The sequence below is a fragment of the Amyelois transitella genome, chromosome 27 (assembly GCF_032362555.1).
Source record: "Amyelois transitella isolate CPQ chromosome 27, ilAmyTran1.1, whole genome shotgun sequence".
Taxonomy (NCBI): Eukaryota; Metazoa; Arthropoda; class Insecta; order Lepidoptera; family Pyralidae; genus Amyelois; species Amyelois transitella.
The window spans coordinates 5034265-5060366 of NC_083530.1; the positions used below are offsets into that span (position 1 = coordinate 5034265).

Below are 26102 nucleotides of genomic sequence, written 5' to 3' on the forward strand. Positions count from 1 at the left end.
AAACTACTGAAAATTTTGCAGTAATAAGCTAGGCATTGGAATAACATAATGATTAAAAATTTAAAGGCATTCAAGGCGGACGAATTGGCGGGGAACAGCTAGTTTATCATATGACAATGTCTATTTTATTACAGCTTGCTTCCAATTGACCCCAACCAACCTTCATACACCCACATCATTGCCCAGGAGTGTACTGAGTTCCACATTTACCCCTTAAAGGTAGCTCTATACATACAACTAACTGAATTGCTTTATCTGAATCCCGAAAAAGTGTCACTTGTTAAGTGAGTCAGTCCCATCGTGTATCTTGAAAAAAAAAGATAACATTTAATATTTTGACAAAAGCCTTCGTCTATTTAGATATTTTGAGCAGTTTAGTTTAGTTTAAAACAATGTTTATTCTGCCTTTCCTTTACGTAGATAAATTGTAGGATCAATTGAAATTTATCGCAAAAAGTTTCAATTCATTTTCGCTTTGGTGCACTCAATGGAATATACCTTCTTTATTATTTTCCTTTGTGCGAGGCGAGGTGAGAGGTGTGACTTTTGACCATGATCTTGGATTGGGTAAGTCAAGTTTTTACACAAAGCGACTCTCATCTGACCTCCGCAATTTTTTTACGTGTTAAACCAAACCCACATTGGATCATCCAGTTGCCTGAATGTGCATGTTTCCTTACCATAATACCGGTTAGCACTCAAACTACATATTTTCATATGTTTATTTTTTGGAATTCATTAAACATTTATTTTATAGATCACAGTTCGGATGTCAAACATCTATTGTCTGTTCGGCTATATCTATGCGAACCCTTACAGGCGCTATTCAATAAAGCAGTCGTAAATAAGAGAGTACACGTGATTCGACTTTATAACTACACCTTTTGTGTTGTATTCACGTACTTTCAATTTGATATAATGTTGTAACACATAGATACTTTCAAATTTAGTTACTTATATATGTAGTTGGCATGTAAATTGCTTATTGGGTGTTATTTTTTTCCATGAAAATTGTTTTATGGAAATAAAGTTAGAGCTGGGCCGTGTGCTTCCCTGCCCAAATAGAAAAAGAATAGGACCACTTCATCTCTTTCCCATGCATATCGTAAAAGGCGACCAAGGGATAAGCTTATAAACATGGTATTATTTCAGGCGATGCGCTAGCAACCTGTCACTATTTGAATCTTATCATTAAGCCAAACAGCTGGACGTGGTGGCCTATCAGTCTTTTCAAGACTTTACGCTCTGTTTTCTCCGCAAGGGATATAAACGTGAATATGTATATATGTGTGCATGTATAAGTTATAGCTTTTCTAAGAGCATATTGAGTAAATAATGCTATTCTTAAATGGCTTAAGCAACCAAACGAATAAACACTACGCTTACAAACAAAAACTTCGAAGCTGTGTTAGGTTCCTGTTATAAAAATGAAGGTCACATTATTAGATATTCATTTTAGTTCGTGATAATAGATGGGCACCACGGGCTTCTTTCTGAGAAGGACGCAACAGGGACTGCGGTCAAGAAAATTATGAATTTACGAGTATAGAGAAGCACGTCCAAATTATATCTTCTCCAGTGTACTAACCTCGTAACTCATCGCTATGACATAAGCGTGACCCAATTAGATAGCGGGGCGAGATGGAAAATCCGCACCATTAAGAAAATTAACGAACAAACCGTCCGAATTCAATTATAAGGGCTGGACGTTGACCTATATGCAACTTGGACACTAGACTACATGTTGAGGTCAGGTGTTTCTTTCTTAATGATAAAATAACGACCTCCGCGGTACGGTTCTTAGTAACCTCTGATTTTACCTTACCTTTCCTAAACTTGGGCGATTTTTTGTTTATGTATGTTTGTTAAGTCTTTCGAGACTGCTGGTTCTGTCTACTCCGCAAGGGATATAGACGTGATTATATGAATGAATGATGTTTGTTAAGTGATAACTTTTGGCTGGTCTGATTTGATGAAATTTAGAAGATATGTTGGATCTGTCAGCGGAAATTTTAAGTTTTAGGGGCATCCAAATCATTTAAGTATCATAATTTTGTAAAAATTAAGTGCTTGCGAGGTCTAAGTTTGCGGGGTACAAACGTACGTTTAAATTATTAGCAACCCAATACATGAAAAAATATATATTTGGAAACGAGAAGAAGTACAATTAAATCACTTAGGATGATGATGACACTTGCAAAAATATTTAACTGTGTTGCAGAAGTTTCAGTTCTGTACTTACTTCATACTCTATGAAAATCTGCGAATGCATGTTGTTTTTTGGTATTATGGGATACAAAGCCAAAATAAAGTCATTGTCCCGTTCCTTCACAATCAGTCCAGTAAAAACAATTAATTTGAAACCAGTGGGACTGTCCAAATAAACGGAACGATTTGGCACGCGGCAATGTAACTGGCCAGTACGTAATGTGAAAAAGCAAAGATAAATGAAAAGAAAGGTTAATTCAATTCTGTTTTTTTTTTCTTTTTACTTTTTTTGTGTCAGTTTCGGCTGTATTTGGTCTGTAGACATTTATATTTGTTAACATTTTGATGTTTTGATTTTGCTTGAAAAGCTGATGTAACAGAAGCTATTTCATACATTTCCAAAGTGCATACATACATATTCGGCCTAATTTAATCGAAAGCATTTAGAAGCACTTTAAAGTTTCGTAATATTACACTGATTTTGTAAATGAAATCTTAGTCTAAACCACATCGGTCTGGAGGTTAGCCAAATGTTTGTACAAGTTTGTGTAACTCGATATACCAGTTCGATCAACATCTATTTATCCACTAGGAATTTGTTGTAAAGGCCCCTGTCCAGTGTCCAATTGTGCGCGCGGGTAAGCTTTGCACTCAAACCGGGCAGGTAATGATAAACCCAGAAACCTCGTAGATTTAGTGATTCTTAGAAGATAAATATCATATTTGCAAGCTTTCTACATACATACATACTTATTATAACATATTTATCCGTTTATTTACATATATAAGAGTTAAATAAATCTTAGACATAGCTCAACAATATCTAGAGTTACTTTCATTACTTTTTGGAAGTAAACAAGCAGCTAAATCGAGACATGGCAATTTTTAACATAATGTTTTTGATGGGATCAAGTTGCAAATAAATGGTAGTAGCACGTTCCTGTATTCATTATCATTTTTATTTGCATTGTTCTTTGTCTGTGCATAACATCCGAGCGCATCGTACGCATCAGTGGAGCAACGGCCTTATCCCTTCGGTATTTAGGGTAAGCCCACTCGATGCTCATCGGATCAGTCAAAACATCAATTACAGATCTAAAGCCGAATTCAATACGGTAATGTATAAACACGCACGAATAAACAAATGTTAATCGATCTTAATCGACTGCTCTGGGAGTCTGGTATTCGAGTTTTGGAGCCTCGAAGATTTCTCCCTTGATTTATCTGGTACTTAAAGCTATAGAGAGCATCAATAGTCGAATTGGTAAGGCCCCACTAGGAAATGCGTGATGCGTGTGGAAGGGCACAGGTTGAAATCCTACCTCGGCTATGTACCGATGACTTTTCTGAGTTATGCACATTAGTTTGAGTGCCAACTGATGCTCTTACGGTGAGGAAAACATTGTGTAACATCGAAAACCAGCACATTCATGCAACTGGATGTGTAACCATGGTCGATCCAATACGGGTTAGGTTCCCCTGCAGGTTGCGGAAGTCAGATGGTTGATGTAAAAACTTGCCATACTACATACCCGCGGAATTACTTTTGTATCTGTGGTATTTTTTAAGATACGAGACGTCTAAACCACCGTCACAATTTTCGAATGAATCGTACAGGCACATATTATAAATTTTAAAAATTATTTTGAAAAAATTATGATTTTATCCTATATCTTTCCTCAATTTTTTCCAATCCTATCAAGGTTCATGGCATAATAATGAAAATCTACAATACCCGCTGTTACCAGTTGCGAGGTCATATTTGAGAAACCCTGAACAAACAGACGGCATTATTTAAGGGGGAGTACGAAAGTCCCGGTACTCAAGATGTCTTAACACAACGATAAAAAATTAACTTTTTCTCACTCGTATAATCTGGGCCTTGGAATTTTATCTGTATAAGTATTAATTGTAAAATATAGTACAGTTATGTTAGTTATCTTATAACACAAGTCTTGAACTTTGGTGATAGGTCAATGATTATCAAACAAATGATACAGTCATTTGTTCAACTAAGTGAAGACAAACTGTGTTACAACTAACATTTTCTAACTATCCCAATAACACCTAAATAGGATTTACATAAAATTTTGCTAAAATGGGCACTTCACCAAGCTTTGTTGATCTCTAAAGCATAAATTTATTGATTTAATATACTCCCGGACTTTAAAGGTAGAAATAATGTAAAGAATATTACGAGCGATTAAGGTATCCGACCGAATAGCGTATGCGTACTGGAAACTCTTAACCCACACCGTAAATACTTGTGTACCCTTTTTCGTCTCAAGACTTCTCCCTAAAAGTCGAGATGCTTAATTAAAAAGTTTAACGTGTCGGGTTAAGATGAAATTATGTTATTTTGAGTGAGGCACGACGCCGACGAAATTAATTTTGAGGCTTATGTGTTGTGTTCAGATGAATTTGTAATTGGATTCACATTACGTTTAATGTTTCAAAAAAATTATTTGTGGTCAAATTCAGGTTTTGAGAATGTTCATGTGTTATACAAATAAGTATTTTTGTTTGTGACGAATGAATTCGTAAATGTCTGGACTGATTAAAGTTATTTACCTCCTCCCACGTGAGCGAGGCCCCGGGGAAAAGCTTATAAATAAAAACAACATTTATCTTCGACCAGTGAATAAAAAAGCAAAATCAATCTTGTATTTTCCAGTCCTTCAAAAATATAATTTCTTTTGAACACACATCGTTATTTGGTTATGAAATCGGATACGCCAAGGTGCTAAAAATTATTTCTGACCACAATACGATGTTTAGAATTCCACGAGAAGCTGAAAACAGTATTAGCGACCGTAAACGATTTACAAACTTCTTCTGTGGGCCGGTTATAAGTGGAAAGTTGAAAAACAGGGAACAATTTGGCTTGTGGCATATACATATAACATAGGGGTGAATTGATTTTAGTTTGGCTCCACGCTGTATGATGCCGTGTGGTTCCTGGCCTTGAAGGCGCAGCGATAGTGGGCTTGTCTGTGACACCGGAGGTCCCGGGTTCGAATCCCGGCCAGGGCATGATGAGAAAACAACTATAGATAGAGGGTGCTATCCCATCGCCTAAGAATCCCAAGTTTAAAAGCCTATCCCTATGTCACTTTTTACGACATCCATGGGAACGAGATGGAGTGGTCCTATTGTTTTTTTCTATTTGTGCCGGGACCCCACACTGCAACGACATCTCGCATAAAATTTTGACCACATTAAAAATCTGCTTTATCGAATTTAGAAACGTTAATTAGTTATTGTTCATTGCAATATTCTTTGTTTCATCACTAACGATGTCGTGTTCGTCCAAAGGTTCGTCGAAACAATCGGACGCGGCGCCATTGAGACCGCCCCGGGAAGTTTCTGGAGAGCGCTCGAACTGACTCGGTCAGCACGAGAGCCATTCATTTGTTACCCCACACAACTCCGGGATGTATATATTTTGTTGTCTGATACAATATGTGAAGGAGAATATTGAATACTAGCTGTGCCCGCGACTTCGCGTCGAATAGTTGTTTTGGGCGTCATTGCAGCCCTCAAGGATGAATAATTTTCCCCGTTTTTGTTTCACATTCTCCAATATTTCTTTGCTTCTTGTAGTTGCAGCGTGATGTTATATATGCCTTCCTCGATAAATGGTCTATTCAACGCAAAATGAATTTTTTAATTCGAACCAGTAGTTCTTGAGATTAGCGCGTTCAAACAAACAAATAAACTTTAGCTTTATAATATTAGTATAGATAAGAAAGATAGAATTACAAACAAATAAACTAAAATAGACAAGTCTTTAGAATTTACAAAAAATAATACAGAGTTACAAGTCTTGGCCTTGTTCAGCTGGTTGGTTGGTTAAAACAGGATTTGAGATCCAGAGATAGTGACAGGTGGCAAGCGGTTCGTACTGAAGTATAAATCCTAAGTTTTAAAAGTGTTTTCCCTTGATTGATTCTTGTGCCGTGTGGTTTCGGCGCCAATACAAAAAAGAAAAGAACCACTCATCTCCTTCCCATGGATGTCGTAAAAGGCGACTAAGGGATAGGCTTATGAACTTGTGATTCTTTTTTTTTTGGCGATGGGCTGTCACTATTTGAATCTCAATTCTATCATTAAGCCACACATCTGAACGTGGCCTATCAGTATTTTAATGACTGTTGGCTATGTCTACCCCGCAAGGGATATAGACGTGATTATTTGGATGGATGGATAGAAAGTTAAATTTGGTAGTGTCGAATAGATATATATCTAGAATTGTAATTGTTATGAACCCTGAAACCCTACTTACCCAGCCACCGTAAAGATTTCAAAGGCAAATAATGTATAGTCCAGATACGCCTTTTTTATGAAGACTATTTTTATAGTTCACTGGAGTGAACAAACGATGGGCATTAACTAACTAACTTGCAAGGGTTCATATTGAATTACTTTTGTTTTCTCCTACGATTCTCATTTTATTGTGATAAAACGGTTAAGGGAGCCGGTCTAAACGATTTTATAAAGAAAATATTTAATCTTAAAACCAATTTATCTACAAGAATTTTCATGGTGTTGTGAGGAAGCATAATAGGTTGTCCTCTTCTTCCTAGTGACACCAAAATTTTTTTGCAGACATTCCTACTAATTTATGAGGAATACCTAAGATTTTTTGACTAACAAAAATAAGGAATTTTTTAAGAGAATAGTTGTCGCTGTGAATTAGATAAGAAAAGAAAACAGAACATCTTCAATTAGAACACAATTTCTTGTTCTAATATTGACAACACAGAAAGTGCCTTATAAGCTGTATGCATGAGCCTTATTAATTAGTGCCGCCATTGACTCGTCGTAATCAGAGATAGCACCTCGGGAGTGCCTGGTTCTGATCCCCGCTTGGTCGCTAATTGGGATCTGCAAAGTTCTTAGCAAAGCGGATTTTAAAATAACCTGCACGTTCAGACAACTGGATGTGTAACTATGATCCAATATGAATTAGGTTCCCGAGTTGCGGAGGGCAGATGAGAGTCACTTCGTGTAAAGACTTGACTCATCCAATCATTTAAGATTGGCCAAAGGTTAGAGGTTCCTCCCCAGATAGGTGAGGATGTATCCGGGACTAAGGTTAGGAGGAAGACGAAGCCGCGTGTATGAGCTTTGCCAAATGTCCATCACATAGTGACTACGTAAAACGTAACGTGAAGCAAGCCAGTAACAGACACAACTAAAGTAAAAAAAAATGTTTTACGGAACAAATTACACAGATTGAGTTAGCCTCGAAGTAAGTTCGAAACTTGTGTTACGAGATACTAAGTCAACGATACTATATTTTATAATAAATACTTAATATTAGATAAACATCCCAGACCCAGGCCAATCAGAGAAAGTTCGTTTCTCATCATGACCTGGCCGGGATTCGAACCCGGGACCTCCGGTGACACAGACAAGCGCACTACCGCTGCGCCACAGAGGCCGTAAAAAAGTAGGTACACTAGACATTTTGTAGAAAGTCGGGAATGGTAAGTTGTCATTGTAATTTTGTTATTTGACACGCCTATCACTGTACAACTATTGTAACAACTTCGTATGGAATCCTATCTATCTAGGCGCCCTCATTCCCCAATCAGCTTCCTTGCGGCTTAATGCTTGAAGCGTTGACTGTGCAAATTGCACTACAACGATTTATTATTACTGGAAATGACTTCACTGTTAACCTTAAGTACATATATATTAATGAGATTACGAAACGGGGTAAGTTAAATAGCTTAACAATTAACAAAACAGTTGTATGTGTGGCGAAATCGCAACGCCTAAATATATTTTTTACGGATTGGGATGGGTGTTAAATCCGTGTACAGGCGTAACACCCATACCGGTATAAGATCTCTTTAGTGGCGGTCGAGCCCGAAAAATTAGTCCCACTACTATATATTGCACTTTATACTTAACGTGGACTCAGTACGTTATCATCAACATACATACAAACATTTAATCACGTCCCTTACAGGGTAGAGATAGCCAACTGTCTTGTAAGACTGATAGGCCACGTTCAGCTGTTTGGCTTAATAATAGAATTGAGAAAACTGATGAAAACTTGACGTTTGTGTAACATGTGCCTTCCATTCGGTCTATATCAATGTTGGCCCTTAATTACTGGTTCGATGTGCGGGAGGTCCCTAGGGACGTATCCTCCGTGTAATTCAGGAATATCGTAGACAAAGTTAAACTTGTATTTTGGTGATCAACCCAAAATGATTAAGTTTTGATGTTTTTTGTGGGTCAACGTTCTAAGTATTTTATAGCTTTACAAACTCAAAGATTACCTTTCTCTTGTAGAAGATCCATTTATAAACTCTTATAAAACGGAGTCTGAGGTCCTAAACTTCGGCTTTCTCCTGGAGAGGAGCCTGGGGTGCGCCTTCGAATCGTGATCCTTACTTGGTGTCACGGTTTTTACACAAAGCGACTCTTGTCTGATTTTATAACTTTGCAAACTCTCTTTTAAGATAATCATTATCTCGTTTGAAAATTACTTAGACAGTGTTATGAAACGCCACCTTTGGTGTTTTGAATATCTCCATATAGTCACGACTTTTTTTTCCTTCTTCTCTATAATCTTCTTTATCTTTTTCTTGTCTACCAAGAACCAACACTCTCGAAAAAGCAGGAAGGCCGCTTTATAAACTTAACTAATTCAACTTTTTAAAGACTGATAAATTTTATAACAATTAAAATTGCAGTTTCTGATACTATTACATAATATTTTAACGATAACGTTAACGATATACATGTCGGCACTGAAAAGGACGTATTTGGCAAGCGGAGCCGCCGCAGTCCATAGTCAAGAAGGATGCTGCCAAGCCGGAGAGCAATGTATGTCTTCATAGCTGTAATTAGGCTGGCGCCGTACGTTCATGTTTTATTTTCAACAGATTTATATCTACGAGTATTTTAAACGTTTGAAATTATGGAAATTTAAGGATCTATACTCTGCTTAACTAAATTGAGTCTGCAAATTATCGTCGGCAGTTTAAAAATACGTACATTTAATTACGTCTTCTTTTCCTTACGGGGTAGACAGAGTCAAAAGTCTTGAAAAGGCTGTACAGCTTAAAAATAATTTATAAAGCCTCAAAGTTGAAGGGTTTTTTTATAATTGTTGTCAGATAAATCAGGTGTAATATTTCTACGATATCCATAAGTAAATATACTCGTCTTCTTTTTCTGTTTCACTCAAATAATGATGATAATTTTCTTTCTTTCCAGGTAAATATCTCGCAGAGTGCTCAAATACTGTCACAATTAGCTACAACAATACAACAGATAAGTACCCTAATAGAAATTGGACGTCTAAAAACTAGCGTTGACTTTTAACATAAGAACCCTTAAATGCATAGTGAGACGGTTCGTCAGATGTCGAGATAGTTTTAGCCATATATCCTTGGATTGTTATCATAGAATGCTGAAATGATTTTACGAAAGTGGACAGTGTGATGGTTTTGTTAAGTGCTAGGAATTTCTTTCACGGCACTATCTTTTCCATCAAAGCGTATATACTGAATAATGAAACGATTTTTAAGAAGACAAGTTTTGCTTCATTCACATTCACTAATCTTTAGCAAACTTGTCGGTTTGGGGTACCCTTGGTCTGACCTTTAATGAAAATGTCCCGAATTCCATCAAGAAAGAAAAAATCTAAAAAAACCACACAAGGTCATAATTTGCTAAGTCTGTTATGAGATAGGCGTATAGTTTTTTCTTGAATAAACTTTGTATTTTTTTTTAATTATTGTTACCATCTACAAACAAAGAAATATCTTATCATGCCATCTATGTTTACCGCTGACGTGTATACAGAAAAATAGTCAGTGCCGGCAATTTACTAAATTATATAAAAGTACTGGTTGGTACTCTGAACATAAACTTTACCCTAAGTACTCGAAGCATTGTACAAAGGCTTATCATTTTCCATATAAATATTATAGTTTGTTATTTCTTTGGTTTTTAAGTAGGTACTTAGTTATTGTACTTTTCACAAAAAATGTCTTGACAAAGAACAACTTCACACGAGCAAGTTTCAAAACCCGAATCTTAGATATGCAGTTTGTTGGCAAAGAATACATTTTTTAACTACTAAAGAGTTATGTCAGTCTCTCTCTCTAGTTATTAAAATAATTCAAAGCCTTGTTAGTCATAAAATTATAAATTTATTTGGTCATAAAATTAATCAATTTATTTTAACTAATACCCAGTCGGCTATCAGCGCTCCTGATTACGCCGCGCCGTGTCCCATAAAAGCCAACTCACCCCCATTGTCCCGATTATTTAACTCTCGATGGTATCTACCGATTTATGAGAACAGGCTAACGGAACGTGACGCAGAGGCTAAATTCACAAGGCTAGAATTTGGCCAAGTTTTCCAAAGCTATGTATGAATTTATATTTTTTAAAGTAAAGCCGTATTAAAACATTACCTCTTTTTTTCTACGATTTATGTAATTTAACATTCCGATTTATATAATTTGGTTTGCCATAAGTAAGAAAAAGGTTTAGCCTTTTATAGGTTGAAAATATTTCAAAAAGTGTTAATTTCTTTACAAAAACGTGGCCTGCCTAAAAATTTTGTCGTGGTGTCGAACAGGTTACTACAACTTGGAATTAGTTATTATGGGAGTGTAAGAGAAAAAATAAGCAAGTATTTGAACAAAATTGATAAAGCATGCACGTTATTTCCATGCCACGTAGAAAAAAGATAGGTAGATAAAATTCTTCTTGTAGGCGATGTGCTAGCGACCTGTCATTGTCTGAATCTCAATTCGATCGTCAAGCCATACAGCTACACGTGGCCTTTCAGTCTTTAGTATTTTATAGACTGCTGACCCGCAAGGGATATAGACGTGATTAGTATATGTATAGGTAGATAGCAAACAGCTTTTCCGTGTTGTAAGAAGCTTTTATCACTCACAGAAACTTGCCCTTACAATCTTGTAAGAAAAACCCATTAAGATTTTCGCTAACACATTTTAGGCGTAACTTTTTTGGCTGAAATCAGCTTAAGGCAGGTAGGTTTTTGTGAATTCGGCAGAATTGACATAATACCTTTGTTAGTTCTACGTAGTAGGTCCATTCTGATCCTTGTTCAAAACCGCGTGCCGTTTTATAGCAAAATTTTTGTTTTTTCAGCGTCGGTAATGACAGTTAAGGATGTTTCAATGACTATTTTCTGAGTTATAAATATTGGTTGGATTGTTAACAAATCCTTGCCTTGTGAATCGTTAACCAATGCTCTTACGGCGAAGGTAAACATCGTTGGGAAAAAATGTATATTCATTATGATTTCATTCATTTTCGTTCATGATCGTAGCCATAGGTGCAACTCGGGCTCCTCTAGAAAAGAGAGGACATAACCGAAACTAACACCAGCACCAATTCCAGCAGTCTTGTCAATGTGAAAAGTTGTCTGAAGAAATCTATGCTTATATAAATATATAAATTGTCATTTTTTCGAATTTACTTTGTTAACTTATTACCTGATCGATGAAAATTCTCTTCCATTCAAATTAATATACATCATGAAACTTATTTATCGTAGAAATCGAATTTTAATTACTGCCATTCTATACATATATATATATATATATATATATATATATATATATATATATATATATATATATATATATATATATATATATATATATATATATATAATACACATTCTGATGGACACCACCGGGGTTTTGTCCATCAAAGCGAATCGGAGGTGAACGAATGATTCGTGCGAAACGCGACCACACATTAAAATGTACGGGTTTGCGTGATAATTTTTAAACGTAATTATCAGTGAATGCCGACCTGATTGTGTGAACAGAATTTGGTTAATTGGGCTCTTGTCCACACTAAATGCAATGAATGAAAGATTAATAGTTAAAAAACGTATACATTTGTAGAGAATAATAGCGTTTGCATATGCAATGCATCGTCTATGGCCTCACACTTTTCGAATTTAAAACTTTAAGAACTTCGCCTAAAAATATATAAATTCATATGTTTTAAGGGTTGCGTTTAGTGTGTTAAATCCTTAAACGAATACAAATAATTCCACCTCATGAGTATTATTCGCATGCTGGCTTCAGCGACTTTTAACGGATTATTAAAAACGGTTTTACATCGAGTTACAAAACATATAAATTTAATCTTAAATTAAGTGTAAACATCGTAAACCGTTTTAAATGGACACGGAGCAATCGGTGGCCCTTTCACACCTGAAAATCGAGATCGAATCGATTCTCGTTAACTTTCCAGCCAAACAAATGGAATATACGACGGTCGTTAAACCGTTGACGTAAAAATTAAATTAGATACGACGTGTTTTAACGAAGGTGCCAGTAGTATATCAGTAGTATATATTTTTTACTAGCGACCCGCCTGGACTTCGCACGGGTAGCATTTATACATACCGTCCTCTTGAATCAATCTATCTATTAAAATAGAGGGACAGACGCAGGAAGGGACAACGCTTTAAAGTGATAGTAATATTTCGCAAGGTGTGAATACTTAACTTAATTTCATGCATTTATTTTTTTAAACTTTGACACAACCGCTTTGCCAAGAGCGAAATGACAAAGAAGAAAAAAACAAAACATCCTTGGAGCTGCAACAGGGTAACGTCATCAGGAGTATGAACGGTGAATGAGTAGGTACGTAGGTGTGTTCGTACATTCAATAAACATGTCTAATCCTTACCTTAGTCTTTGATAGACGTCCCATAATACATTGACAGCCTCCTTTTCAGGCTCCGGCACTGGAAAGCTAAACACCGCCTGATTATGGAATCATAATGAAGTCAAAATAAATTAAAGTCTGTTCGACGTTAACTATATGCAGCTCTCAAGTTCAAACTACCCATTTCAGTATACTGTATCTTCCAAATAAGAAAAAATAAACGATCGCGTATCTATTTTTATTTTACATCTTTTCATGCACCCGTTTGCGTTTTATTATTCCCGTTTAATTAATGTTGCGTTTTGTAGCTGTCGCTAAGCGTACGGCCCCATATAAATAGTTTTTATTGCTGATATTATAAGCTTAATTACACCGATTTATGATATGAATCTCGTTAAATTGATGGCTTTGGCGCTTTTAATTAAATTAACTTTATTGAACCATTATTTTCTCGTAGATTCAAGTGAAAATTCTTATTAAAATCTACGACGATTATTGGTTACAGACGTTTCTTTTTAAAAAAACTTATCCCTACACGCACTCATCACGACTTTATTTATTTTTAGCGGATGAGGCTTATAGTAATATGATTAAACAGGCACATCAAGGATGCTTAGTGTTGGTATTGAAATTCAGAGTTTTTTTTATTACTATTTTGACCTACCGACAGAAACAGAAGAATCCTAAGTTATTTCCATTACCTTGACGCTCTGCATCAGACTTCAAAAAGGAGGAGGTTCTCAATTAGGCCGTATTTTTTTTCGCTTTCAAATAAGCGCTTCATCTCTTTTGTGTGACCTCTCCTTTTTACCGAATCACAGAAATCCAGTAATCATGAACTCGGAAAAGTTTTTTCCAGGCCGGCTCACGATTACCGTCATTAAAAGTTATGAACAAACAAATTAGGTGTAATCGCGGGTGTAACACGGCGCGCAGTGTAATCAGCGACGGTGCAACGGGTCGGGTTAACCTACTTCAATAAAGGAGGTTCTCTGTTCTATGTAAAGACATTCGGTTGAACGTTCGTAGTCTTGTGTTTTTGATAATATTGTGCGTCGAAGAGGAAAATGGATGAGACATACATACATAACATCACGCCTCTTTCCCGGAGGGGTAGGCAGATGGATGAGACATTAGTCTATATATTCGATACACTGATACTATTAATGTCAAAGTGTGTGTTTGTTCGTCTTTCAAAACTACTGAACAGATTCCATGGAATTTGGTATACGTATAGTTTTAAGGAAAATAACATGGGGTACTTACACGCGGGCGGAGCCGCGGACGAAAGCTAGTGTTTTTATCTTTGTATGCGATTATTTCTAAAACTACCTATTCTGTAAGTCACTCATTTTTTCCATAGTTTAGAGCTATAAAATCACCAAAACAAAAACAAATACCGAGAGAGCAAAACGAACCTAAGAGATAACACGCCTTCTTATTGCGACGGCGGTTAAATTATTAATCATTCCACAACAAACGGAGCGTGGCGCGCTGTGAAACAATCACGAATGGATTAACTCTGAGAGAGCAATGGCTGGTCGTTAGCGCCGGTCAATTTTCTTTATTCTCTGCTTCTTGCGATGAAGACCGGCGAAAGGTCAGGTCAAAAGTACCCTGAAATTCTGAGTGATGCATTGATAGGTCTATGATTACATTACGTAGGGTTATACGTTTTTAAAGGGAAAGCATTTGTTATGAAAATAGTGACCGACGCAATTATGAGTTTCAAAAAAATGAGGTTGAAATAGTGACATGTTTCTAGCCCATCGCCTACAAGTAAATTCTCAAGTTAATTGTATTTGACGACATCATGAGAAAGATATGGAGATAATGGATAAGAGAAATAATGTTTTTAGAAACTTAACAAAAGCATGCAGGCATCTTTGCGTCAAGCTACGAGTTTCGTAGCGAGCTACGAGGCTACGATGCTAACCTTCGTAGCACGCGGTCGTAGCCCATCCCTATAATGGCGTAGCATGGCGTAGACCCGAGGTCTAATTACGTAGCGAATGTTTGTTTGTCAATGTTTTTTTTTTAATATAAATTCCTTCTGAAGAGAAACCGCGGCAAGAAGCTAGTCCTAACACAATTCCCTAAGCCGGGATCGTCCATTTTGTCACGTATAACGAGGCTCGTAAAATTTCCACGCCCTTTGACATCAAAATAATCCGTAATGAAGACACATTCATAGGGCTCGCCAGAGCTGATAAAGGTACGTAGATTTTTGTTATTTTGGTGCGTGATTTGAAAAAGAGTTGTCTTCTTTTTTTTTGGCTGAAGTCCCGGTTACATCCTCACTTCTCTGCAGAGGAACCCAGTATGAGTTCTTGACCATGAATCCATGGATGGGGTGAGTCAGGTTTTTACACGAAACGACTCGCATTCATAGGGCTCGCGAGAGCTGACAGGCATATTTTTGTTATTTTAACCCGTCATTTGAAAAAGGTTTTATTATGTTGCCCCACGTATTTAAAAATTCTATTAACAGATCTAACATACATTTTAAATTTCATAAAAATCAGACAAGCGATTCAAAAGTTATCGCGGTATAAACATACATACAAAACATTTTCTTTTCGCCCTATTTAGTTGGTACATTTTTTGACATGTGTGAACAATTTTCTCGTCCTTTGACGTCTAAATAAACCATAATGAAGGTTTATACATATGGCGAGTGTGCGCTGATTAAGTGCCGTGTGGAAACTTGACACATTTTTTACCTCCCAACTTGAAAATGGAGGGTGTCAACTGTATCCATATCTCCTACCGAAAAAGCCGATAAGATAAGCCGATATCGGCTTTTTAAGTAAACTTAATCATCGTCTTTTATTCAATGCAGCTATTATCATATTTTTATGGAGCTATTATTTTGTAGGTTTGTATGTTCCCCTTTGACATGGATGTAAAATTTTACGAGTCGTGTTAAACTCTTTAAATGTATTTTTTTGTTTGTAGGAATTATCTCAATTGGAACGATTTCGACGAAACTTGGCACATAGACTTAAACTTCATATTAACTTAAGCTTATTAATTACTCTCAATTGCCACTGTAGCGAATTCTTCATGTAAAAAAGTATGTAGTTTATTAAAATCCCTAAAACAAACGAACTTTGCCTCGCAACAATAATCACGTCATTACGTTTTCCCTCTCATGTTCTTAATAAAATCAAGGATTCTCCCCCTTCTTTCATTAAACTACACGCTTAATTCGGGATCACGGGATTTTGGCCTCTGCACAAATCGAGTACTCACCCTCGCACCGTTTTGAGAAAGCCTATAATCTTACCCGTGTGTGTTGAAAAAGGAGGGTGAATCTTCATATTTATGTGTAAACATGTTTGGATGTTGTGAAAAGCAAAAATCTTGATTGTCTATCCTACTAAAATAATATAGGTTTATACGTCCATTAATTACGTTTTTATCCTTTACGGGGTAGGCAGAGTCAATAGTCTTGAAAATACTGATAGACCACGTTCGGCTGTTTGGCTTAATGATAGAATTGAGTCAATCAAATAGTGACAGGTTGCTAGCCCCTCGCCTAAAAGAAGAATCCCAAGTTAATAAGCTTTTCCCTTAGTCTATTGAGTATTACTTATTATGTTTTCTATTGGTGCCGGAAGTAAATTCTATCATTATTTATAAGTGAAACGTTCAAAATCTCTACCGGGTCCAGAAGAACATTAAAACAATCCGTATAATTAGAGATTTCTTAATCGTTGTCGCCTCTTCCTAAAACAACACCGAAATCCACTTAGTATTTAGCTTAGCGTCCCTTAATACCGCCAAAACAAAGGCTTATTTAGGCCCCGGGGGTCGTCCGGGACTGTTTCTGTGGGGCCACAGACGTGACCTGAATGTAATGCCTTTAATACCGGCACCACAGTACTGACCATTATGTATTTACAATGATTGTGGGCATTTTTTAATGATTTCCTTCGCAATAGCTAGAAGGAACCTCAAAGGCAAGTTTGACATACACACATACATAGTCATGTAGCTTGCGGGGTAGACAGAACCATCAGTTTTGAAAAAAAATAAAAGGCCACGTTCAGCTGTGTGGCTTTATAATGGAATTGAGATTCAAATAGTGACAAGTTGCTAGCCCATTGCCTAAAAAAAGAATCTTAATTTTTTAAGTAAAAGTAAAGGTTAGCCTTTAGTCGCCTTTTACGACATCCATGGGAAAGATATAGAGTGATTCTATTCAAAAGTGCCGGACATAAGACAAGCTAAATTAATTTAACAGATATTACTTTTGGGTATATTATTCTAGCACTCGCATGGCTTAATTTCAAATACAAAGTGTCAAGACACATCTTAATTTATAATACTAAAACTAAAATTAATTCTATGTGAAAACGTTGAACATTCCGTTATAAGAATTATTCTTCGTCAAATGATTACATAATAAATATAGCAATATGCCTTTTCACAAAAAAAGTAAAAACACAATAATTCCATGACTATTAAACCATGTTGTAATAACAATTAATCTCTCATACATACATATCTAATGGAAAACAAAAGTAGAACCGCGAAGGAAAACCTCACGTAACAGACGCGGAAACAGTGAGCTGAGCATCACGCGAGCCTCGCGTAACGGGGAAAGTGATTTTTGTTCCACTCGAAACGCATTGTTACCGATTAATTGATACGTGGGAAAGTATAGGTTTTTTTTGGTTCGTGTATATAAATAACTAGTCATTCTTCGCGATCTTAGACTTTTCAGTGAATATCTCACGATTTAAACGATTTTGTTGCACCAATAATTAAAAAAAAATCATTTAAAGATTCTACATATGAAACTTATCGCTTTATCTACATACATACAAAAAAATAATTTTAGCCCCAAGTTGATTGGTTTATTGGTCACTTAAATCGGGGTAGATCATTTGTTTCTCATAATATTTGTTGATATTCATAAATTGATTTACAACGAAAATCCTATTAGTCTAATAGTAAGAAAAACGCTATTCACTTTTCTAACAAATAAAATAAACAAAAAAATCTACTTGCATCCAAAATGTTGGTAGCCCGTCCGTCGCCTTTATCACAGAACTAAGAGATATTAGAAATAGAAGTGGCATTTATTTTTAGATCCCCCGCGAGTTAAGTGGGTCATATTTGTTATTCTATTTCCATTCCAGTGGGCCAGGTGAATTAAGTAATGTGAAGTCCTGGTAACCTGAATACTTGTTTATTCTTAGGCATAGTAACTGTTATTAATAAATGTAGACATTCTTTTTGTAAATTTATTTGTAACAGTGAAACATGTACTAAAACAATGTAATTTGTGGCCTTTTATCGCATGATTCACACAACAGAAACATATAAAGTTATATATAATTATTCCCTATTTTACTGCAAAAATACACGCGTACGCTTTCTTTTTGTGATCTTTTAGAAAGGACTTACGAGTACATTTTGTCAGTATTTATGTCTAAAGAAACTGTGTATTTGTATTGTTATAGATTTTTTGTTTTACGAAGTATTGGATAATAAAGTGATTTGTTTTGTGATCTCTAATAACTATCTTAGTACGAATGTTTATTTTTCAAATTTTCTAAATTATTTCTTATTTATTTATTTCTAATTATTTATATCATGTCATGTCTTTGCGGTTTAAGATGTCTATGCCAAGTTATCGCACCGACAACACATTTACCATTATTCTAGCACCTCGCGTTACACTGCCGGCCGAGTGACAAATAACGTCTTAACAAGTTTTTATTGGGCCGGTAATGGTTATATGAGCGGTGACTAATGTTTTTGTGGGCGTCATAGATTTTAATGTAGTTTATTTAAATTTATTGTTGCGACTCAGTAAATTACTTTTGATATTATGGGCAATAGCAGTAACGTTTGTCTTTTTTTTCAATGAATACGTTTGTTATTTTAATATTATATACATACCTATAGAAAAAAATCACGTCTATATCCTTTGCGAGGTAGACAGAGCCAATTGAAAATACTGAGCTGTAAGGTTTAATAATGAAATTGATGCTGAAATTTCGATTTTAAATGCGTTTATAGCAAGAATTTAAACTTGTCAAAAACCATTAATATAATTTGGTGGAACAAGATAAGAGTTGTACAACTCTTAATTGTTATTATTTATAAATAATACAGGTATAAAACGCGCACGTAACGTATCTTTATTTTATCTTGAACGATCCGAATCATGTTACAATGATCGGTGTACCATCGAGCGACCACGGTTAATTGTTAACTGAATTTTTGTTCATTAACTCGCTGAAAATATCACATATCGTACTGTATAAAATTTGCCTAGTTAAAAATTCGAATGTAAATCAACAGCGGGGTTAAAAAATTGCCCCAAAGTCCTTAATAAAGGGCTTAAAATTGCCCTTTTTTTAACGCACCGGCATTGTAACGCGACCACTTTATTGCCATCACATCGACCCGATTGTTCCATTCCCGATAATTTCTGGATCTCTTTGTTTGAATCCCCTTTTGTATTCTATGTACGGGAAGTAATGTGTGTCTTCTTTCGATGTAATTCTTTAGTGGTCATGTGTTCTTTACGAATAGAGTCTCACACGTGAGTCTTACACGTGAATACCGGTTAAGTAAACAGGTTCATTCATGTGCCAGCTTCCATGCTGGTCTGGTTGAGAAGAAAAAGCATAGTGTCAGTCAGATGCTTTACCAACAGCGCAGACTTTTTTTAAAATCATTTAAGAGAAAGTGTTTGAATTCTTCTTTCAAGCGGTACATACATTAGACCCGTTTCTATCCCTTACAAGATGGACAGAGCTAACAGTCTCGAGAAGACCGTGTATGGCTTATTTATGGATATCGAGGCTGCTAAAGAAGAATCCCAAGTTTTCTCCCTCGCCGTAAGTTACGGCTCATACTATGTCTCCTGACTTAACCTTTGTATACGCGTGATCAATTTGTTCCGCCCCATTTATACGAAAAAGTATTTATAACTCGTTATAACTCGGCTACACCTGCCTGCAAGTGTCATTTTTCATGTGCTTAATTATCAGGACATTCGTTATACTTTCAACGGAGGGTCGTCGTTACAAAATAAAAAAAGTACAAAATATCGTATGTAAATATTAATAGTATCTGGGTTTAATTAATATATTTATGATATTAATATTCTTTAATTTTTTAAAGAGACAGACTTATTTTATTTTTTTAATTAGTAACTTTTTTTATTTTATCTAAGTAAGTAGCAAAATTCCCATCGAGCTGAGCGAAGGTGTACTTCGCAAATTACTTTTTTTTTTTACAAAATACAATAATAAGTTATATTTACATAAAATTTTATGAGGTCATATTTGAAATAAATTTTCTGCACAATCGTTATTTTATGACGTAGTCCTGTCACGGTGCGGCGTGATGGTGACCTACTTTCAATTACGTGTTTGATACGTGGAATTTTCAAAATAAAATAAACTGTTTTTGCCACAACGTTATTTTTTTAATGTTTACTAGAGTATTGTATTTTTATTGCAGCCAATTATTTTCAAGTGACTTTATATGTTCTACTCCTGATGAACTCATTCGCATAGTAGGCGTTCAGCACTCTTATGTGTCTTTATTTGCAAACCCTATGAAAAAGTTAGCTTTCTCGGGGCAAAATGTACCTACTTTAAATTCTTAATACTCTATTTGTGTGCGTTTTAGGAAAGTGTGATGTAAATAAAATAAGAATGGAATGAATGCACCAACTCACTTCTATATTTCAGACTAGCTGTGCCCCTGACTTCGTCCCCGTGGGATAGTTATTTTGGGCATCATTGAAGCCATCAAGGGTGAATAAATATCCCCGAAATTTTTTCACATTCTCCATTATTTCTTTGGTTGGTTATAGTTGTAGCGTGATGTTATATAGCCTAAAGCCTTCCTCTATAAATGGTCTATTCAACACAACAATAAAATTTTTCAATTCGAACCAGTAGTTCCTGAGATGAGCGCGTTCAAACAAACAAACAAACTCTTCAGCTTTATAATATTAGTATAGATGTTAGTTTTATATTTTTTTATCTGACCCTTGTTAACTAGGGCGCGGCAAAGAACGCACGGCTAGCAATTTGTTCCCATATTAACTTGCCGTTTTTCCCAAGACGTGACTCTTCTACGGGCGATTCCCCTGTATAACGACTTATTTAAAATCACTCCATATTTGAATTTCGCGCTTCACCGGGCCGCGCTGCGAACAATCTCTCAACACATTAACATAAACCCTATCAGTATCTACATAAAACCCATTTTACAACATCTCATTTGCTAATCCCCGTTGTTGATTATTTTGAATTTGGAACGCTAGTTAGTAGCATCGTAGAGTTCAGATTCATAGAATCGACAAGCACGTGTGTTATTTGAATTTAATTTTAGTACTGATGTTGCTACATTGAAATTCCGTTTTATGATGTTTTGAGAAGTGCGCTCCATGAGTTGGTGTATGTGTCATTTATGCTCGAGCGAATTGGCTCTCAAGATTTACGGTTTCTTAAGATGTGGAAGTGACACGCGGTGTAGCTTTAACAACGGCAAAAATAATTAGAGTTGGCAGGGATTTGTGTGATATATTTTTTAACAAAAACCTAAACTCTGTATAATAATTTAAAAGATCATGGTATTTTAAGTATTCACCGAATGAATGGATTGAGACTGTATCGTTGGTCGATTGTAACCGGTCGTTAATTGTAGCTATTTGGTGGGTTTTGTGCCCCGGGTATTTAGGCGGGGCGATCGGGGACCCACTTGCGATGTAATCGATATTATTAATTTGGTTAATTGGATTTTTATTGAGGCCATGTTATATACGCACAATGAATCAATATTACGTTCAGAGGACTTATTTACGAACGTTGAAAGGCAATAAGTTTTATCTTCTCTCTCCGTATAGCTTTGTGGTTAAAGAGAGAGATAGAAAGAGAGAAAAGATAGCAGTTTTATTTTTAATTCAAGTTATTTCTTGCCTCATATACATAATTTCAAAGAAAAATCTCTAAATGAACAAAAACAACGAAATCACGTAAACATCATGACAGCAAATCGAATCACCTTAAAAACCGCGAATTTTCTTTTCTCATGCTTGGGCCCTGCAGATAACGTTTGTCCTTGGTACACTGAAAAAAAAAAATATCTTGGTGTTTTAAGAAAAATCTAAGACAAAAAACCAAAAGTCTGTAATTAAAATTCCTCTCAAAATTTGTAATTGTCACAACAGAAACTCACTATAAAAATGAGACTTTTAATTTCTGTCAGAGTTAAGGCTTATAAGGAAAGTCATTGGTTCACTGCACTGTCCCTGAAAGTGGAAGCAGTACGCTTCTGACTTGGACCAGTACCCGTAGCGCTTCGTCGAATCATGCTGATGAATATTCATACGTAAACCTTACATTTGTCAGTCTATTTGTACAATAATAACTTGCTGCAATTAATTTGTTTAGCGATAGAAAATGTTACCTGTACTTTATATTCTTACTTATATACCTTGCGGGGTCGACAGAGAACACAGTTTTGAAAATACTGAAAAGTCAACGTTCAGCTGTATTGCTTAATGATGGAATTGAAATTGTAATTTAGTAGGTATGGATTAAAAGCCAGTTGCAATGAAGGAGTTGTGTTTTTTTTTGCGTAATAATACATTTCTTTTAAGAAACCAAATAAAAAAGCTTGTTTATAAACTTCGTTGAAGTAATAAACATGTTTCGTTATGTTCATGTTTGTTGGCAAGACAAATAAAATCGGTCAAGTGCGAGTCAGACTCGCGCCAAAGTACATTTACTTTTTCATTGAAATTATCAGTTGATCCAAGAAATTATTAAATATTCTAAACATATAAAAGAAGATGATTAATAATAACTGTTATAACTCAAGTCACTGACTGATGTATCTAACAGCCCAAACCGCTGGGTTTTGAAATTTGTCATATGGGTTCCTTATGTGGCCTAAGGGTGCACTAAGAGAGGATTTTCCGGAGTCCCAACGAGAACAGAAACTAATGATACGGTTAATATTACGGGAGTGGAGTCGCTATTAGTACTCTAGTATCTCACAATTTGCATGATCGATTTTGTTCAAACCGATTTCGTTAATTTTAAATCGAATTCTACAATGTCATACGAAAATGACTAGCGACGGGTCACATTTACCGTACCGATCTGTTTTCACCTAAAACAGCTTCAAATCTCAACACTTCAATCGCCGCCCCTCCACTAACACCAATCGAAGTACCCGGCTATCGTTACGCGATAAATCAGAATTACCGGACAGTAACCGGACGGCTGTCGGACAGTAACCGGACAGCGTACGCAATTAACCGTCCGCCGGGCGACGTAAATCATATTGCGGAGCGCGGACCGTGTCGGTTGTCGCGCTCGAAACTGTTCATTGACGTATGACACGGCTGTGTAGAGAATTTTGTGAGGGATAGTTCTCATTGGCACGTGTAAAATGGGGGCATCAAAGCAATGTAAATGTGAAAATTGAATCGGTAACCTTACCTGATACCTTTTTTCATGTCAATGAATGTGTGACTACCGTCCGAGCTCCCTTGAATTCCCCTTTTTCTTTTTTTGATTGTCTGAGTTTCCCATTATCGACTGGAACGAATGCTATTAAAGAAGAATCCATCAGTCATTATCATTGTATATAACGTTTTACATGAGACTAATAAGGTTATTTTTCCGTTGTCAACAGAGTAATGGTAATAACTACATGGCCGGCGAGCCGCGACGGAAGCGGGAGCCGCCGGCGCGGCCCAACCACATACTGCTGTACACCATCATCAACCCGGCCTACCCCATCACTGTGGTGAGTCACTATTTGTTCACCTATATGTGTTGGTACCTAATTTGTTTGTAAGACACATGAATACTATTAGTTTGTCCTGGGTTAGGGTCTGTTCACAATGTGACGTAACGATATTTTAATACATACATAAAATCACGCTTTTTTCCCGAAGAGGTAGGCAGAGACTATTTTCCACTTTTACTACTACATATTTAAATACGGCGACTCAAAATTAAATTAAGCTTATAATAAAATTGGGATTCTTCTTTTAGGCGATTGGCTAGCAAACTGTCACTATTTGAATCGGTGAATTTTGCAAGGTGTTTTCTCTTATCCCTTAAATCCAAGTTGCACCTACAGCAGTTACGTTCACGTTTCAAACATGGCTCTTAGCTCAGCTCTTTGGCATCCGTCTTAGCTTATCGTTTTATTATATACACTTTGGACAGTTTTTTTCCCGCTCATATTTAAACCCCTGACTTCTTCTGACTATTAGTGTTCTCCTTATAATTTACAACGGCTAATTTATTGCAATAGATTTTTATTGAAATAACGATTGGACTAACAACTATTTTGTTTGGTATCGCAGCCGAGCACATACAAATACCCCGGATACAGGCTGGTTTGTTTATATCATAACATTGATATTTAATATGAAACCTTACCAAAGACAAAGTTCCCGTCGCGGATGCTTTGATAAAGTTGTCCGGACCGCACGCCACCGCGGTCACTCGCAGTCGCGATGTGGAAGTTCCAACTAATAGGTTTATATTCATGGTATTTATCATGTTTTGCCATGTTTATACTTGCATATAGTTATGCAGGTTGTAGAAATTTTTAATGACTTATAACTTGGCATTTAATTTCAGGCAATGAGCTAGCAAACATGTCACAATCTTAATTTCAAACCATTCAGCCGAATGTAGCCTCCAAACTTACATACATTAATATGATCACGTCTTTATACTTAACGAAGACAGAACCAACAGTCTCCATAAGATTAAAGGCCACGTTTAGCTGTATGGCTTAATGATCGAATTGAAATACAAACTTACGCTTCAATATTTTCATGTAAGTTATTTTCGGTACGTTCGGTGTACAGTAAAATCTATATTATGTTCTAATTTAAATCAGCGTTTTTCACAAAAACAAAAATGATTTCGTTTTGTTTATTTCTCTTTGTGACATTTGTCTTTCAAAATGTACTTACGAAAAAACTTACTGAGTCATAGCACATATCCAAATTCTTTTCGAGTTTGAAAGGCGGTTTCCACGAAATATTTTCAAACTTGTTTTTCAAGACAACGGAAATGCAGTCATTCAAAAAATATTCAAATTAATCTATATAAAATGTTGAAATTGTAGCAGAGGGCTACTCATAGAACTCTATTCGAAACTACAAAAAAAAATCTCTTGTTTGCTTCAGACCATTGTGTTCAGCCTGGTAAACCTTTGGAATTCTATAAGACAAAGTCTGAAATAGTGTATGGAAAAAATACCCAATGAGAGTAACAAATTTTATCTCTCTCATATTTGCTTGTTCCCAGTTGCACCCTCCATTGCTTGATACCCGCTTTTCAATACTAAATTCTCAACTTGGGTCAGTTATCGACATCCTCATTTTGAAGTTCATTGGTTCGCATATTAGATAGTCCCAGATAGTCTGCAAGTTTGGACTTGGCCTGTACCTGCTTAGAGGACACGTCTTCATTGGGCGAGATTGAAATTATATGATTCAGAGAAAATAGTTTAATAATTCAACAAGTTACAGTAATTTAATTGACGCCACTACTTATTAGGACTCTTCAATATCACTTACAAATCCAGAACATCGTAACGTTATTCATAACTGTCCCAAATTAAATGGTAGCCATTTTGAAACCGCTATTGTAACTTGCAAATTGGAGGGGACGGCCAGATAAAGTCATTTCAGTTGTCCAACTAACTTTCAGGACTTTCGCCTTCCCATCTGGACTTCCAAACATTTCAGAAGAATATAAGTCTTAATTTTTGGACAATGGGTATAATGTAAAATTTTTTAGAGCAAATAAGCAGTTTAGAGGAGAAATTGTTTTTTAATGTCCCGATCATTAATTCATCTCCTTACTTATTAACACATCTCCTTGTCTCATAATGTAACTCTGTTTGTGTAATTTTTCCGTATTTTTTTTTTTATTATTTATTAGACTTCGCTTTGCCAGTTATAATTTCAGTGATCGACTTCAAAAATTTATTTTAGCTTAGGGTAAAAAGGAAGGAAAACTTTCCAAAATGAAAGATTTGGCAAAGTTTTTAAGCTTGGCTTTTAGTTACTAGCAGACAATATCTTGATCGGTACCTAATAGTAGTTAAGACAAAACAAGATACACCCATCAGTTCAGTAGCAATTGACGCTAAACTTATAACACCCGTTGTTG

The 26102-nt window shown here is 35.9% G+C and overlaps 1 protein-coding gene across 1 annotated transcript in view; it reads left to right on the forward strand.

Moving 5' to 3' along the window:
• Nucleotides 1-26102, forward strand: part of LOC106130426 (heterogeneous nuclear ribonucleoprotein L) — a 276610-nt gene that overhangs the window by 53449 nt on the left and 197059 nt on the right. Inside the window, exon 2 of the mRNA XM_013329264.2 lies at nt 23593-23706. Coding sequence (XP_013184718.1) covers nt 23593-23706 — 114 coding nt within the window. The remainder of the gene's footprint in view (nt 1-23592; nt 23707-26102) is intronic.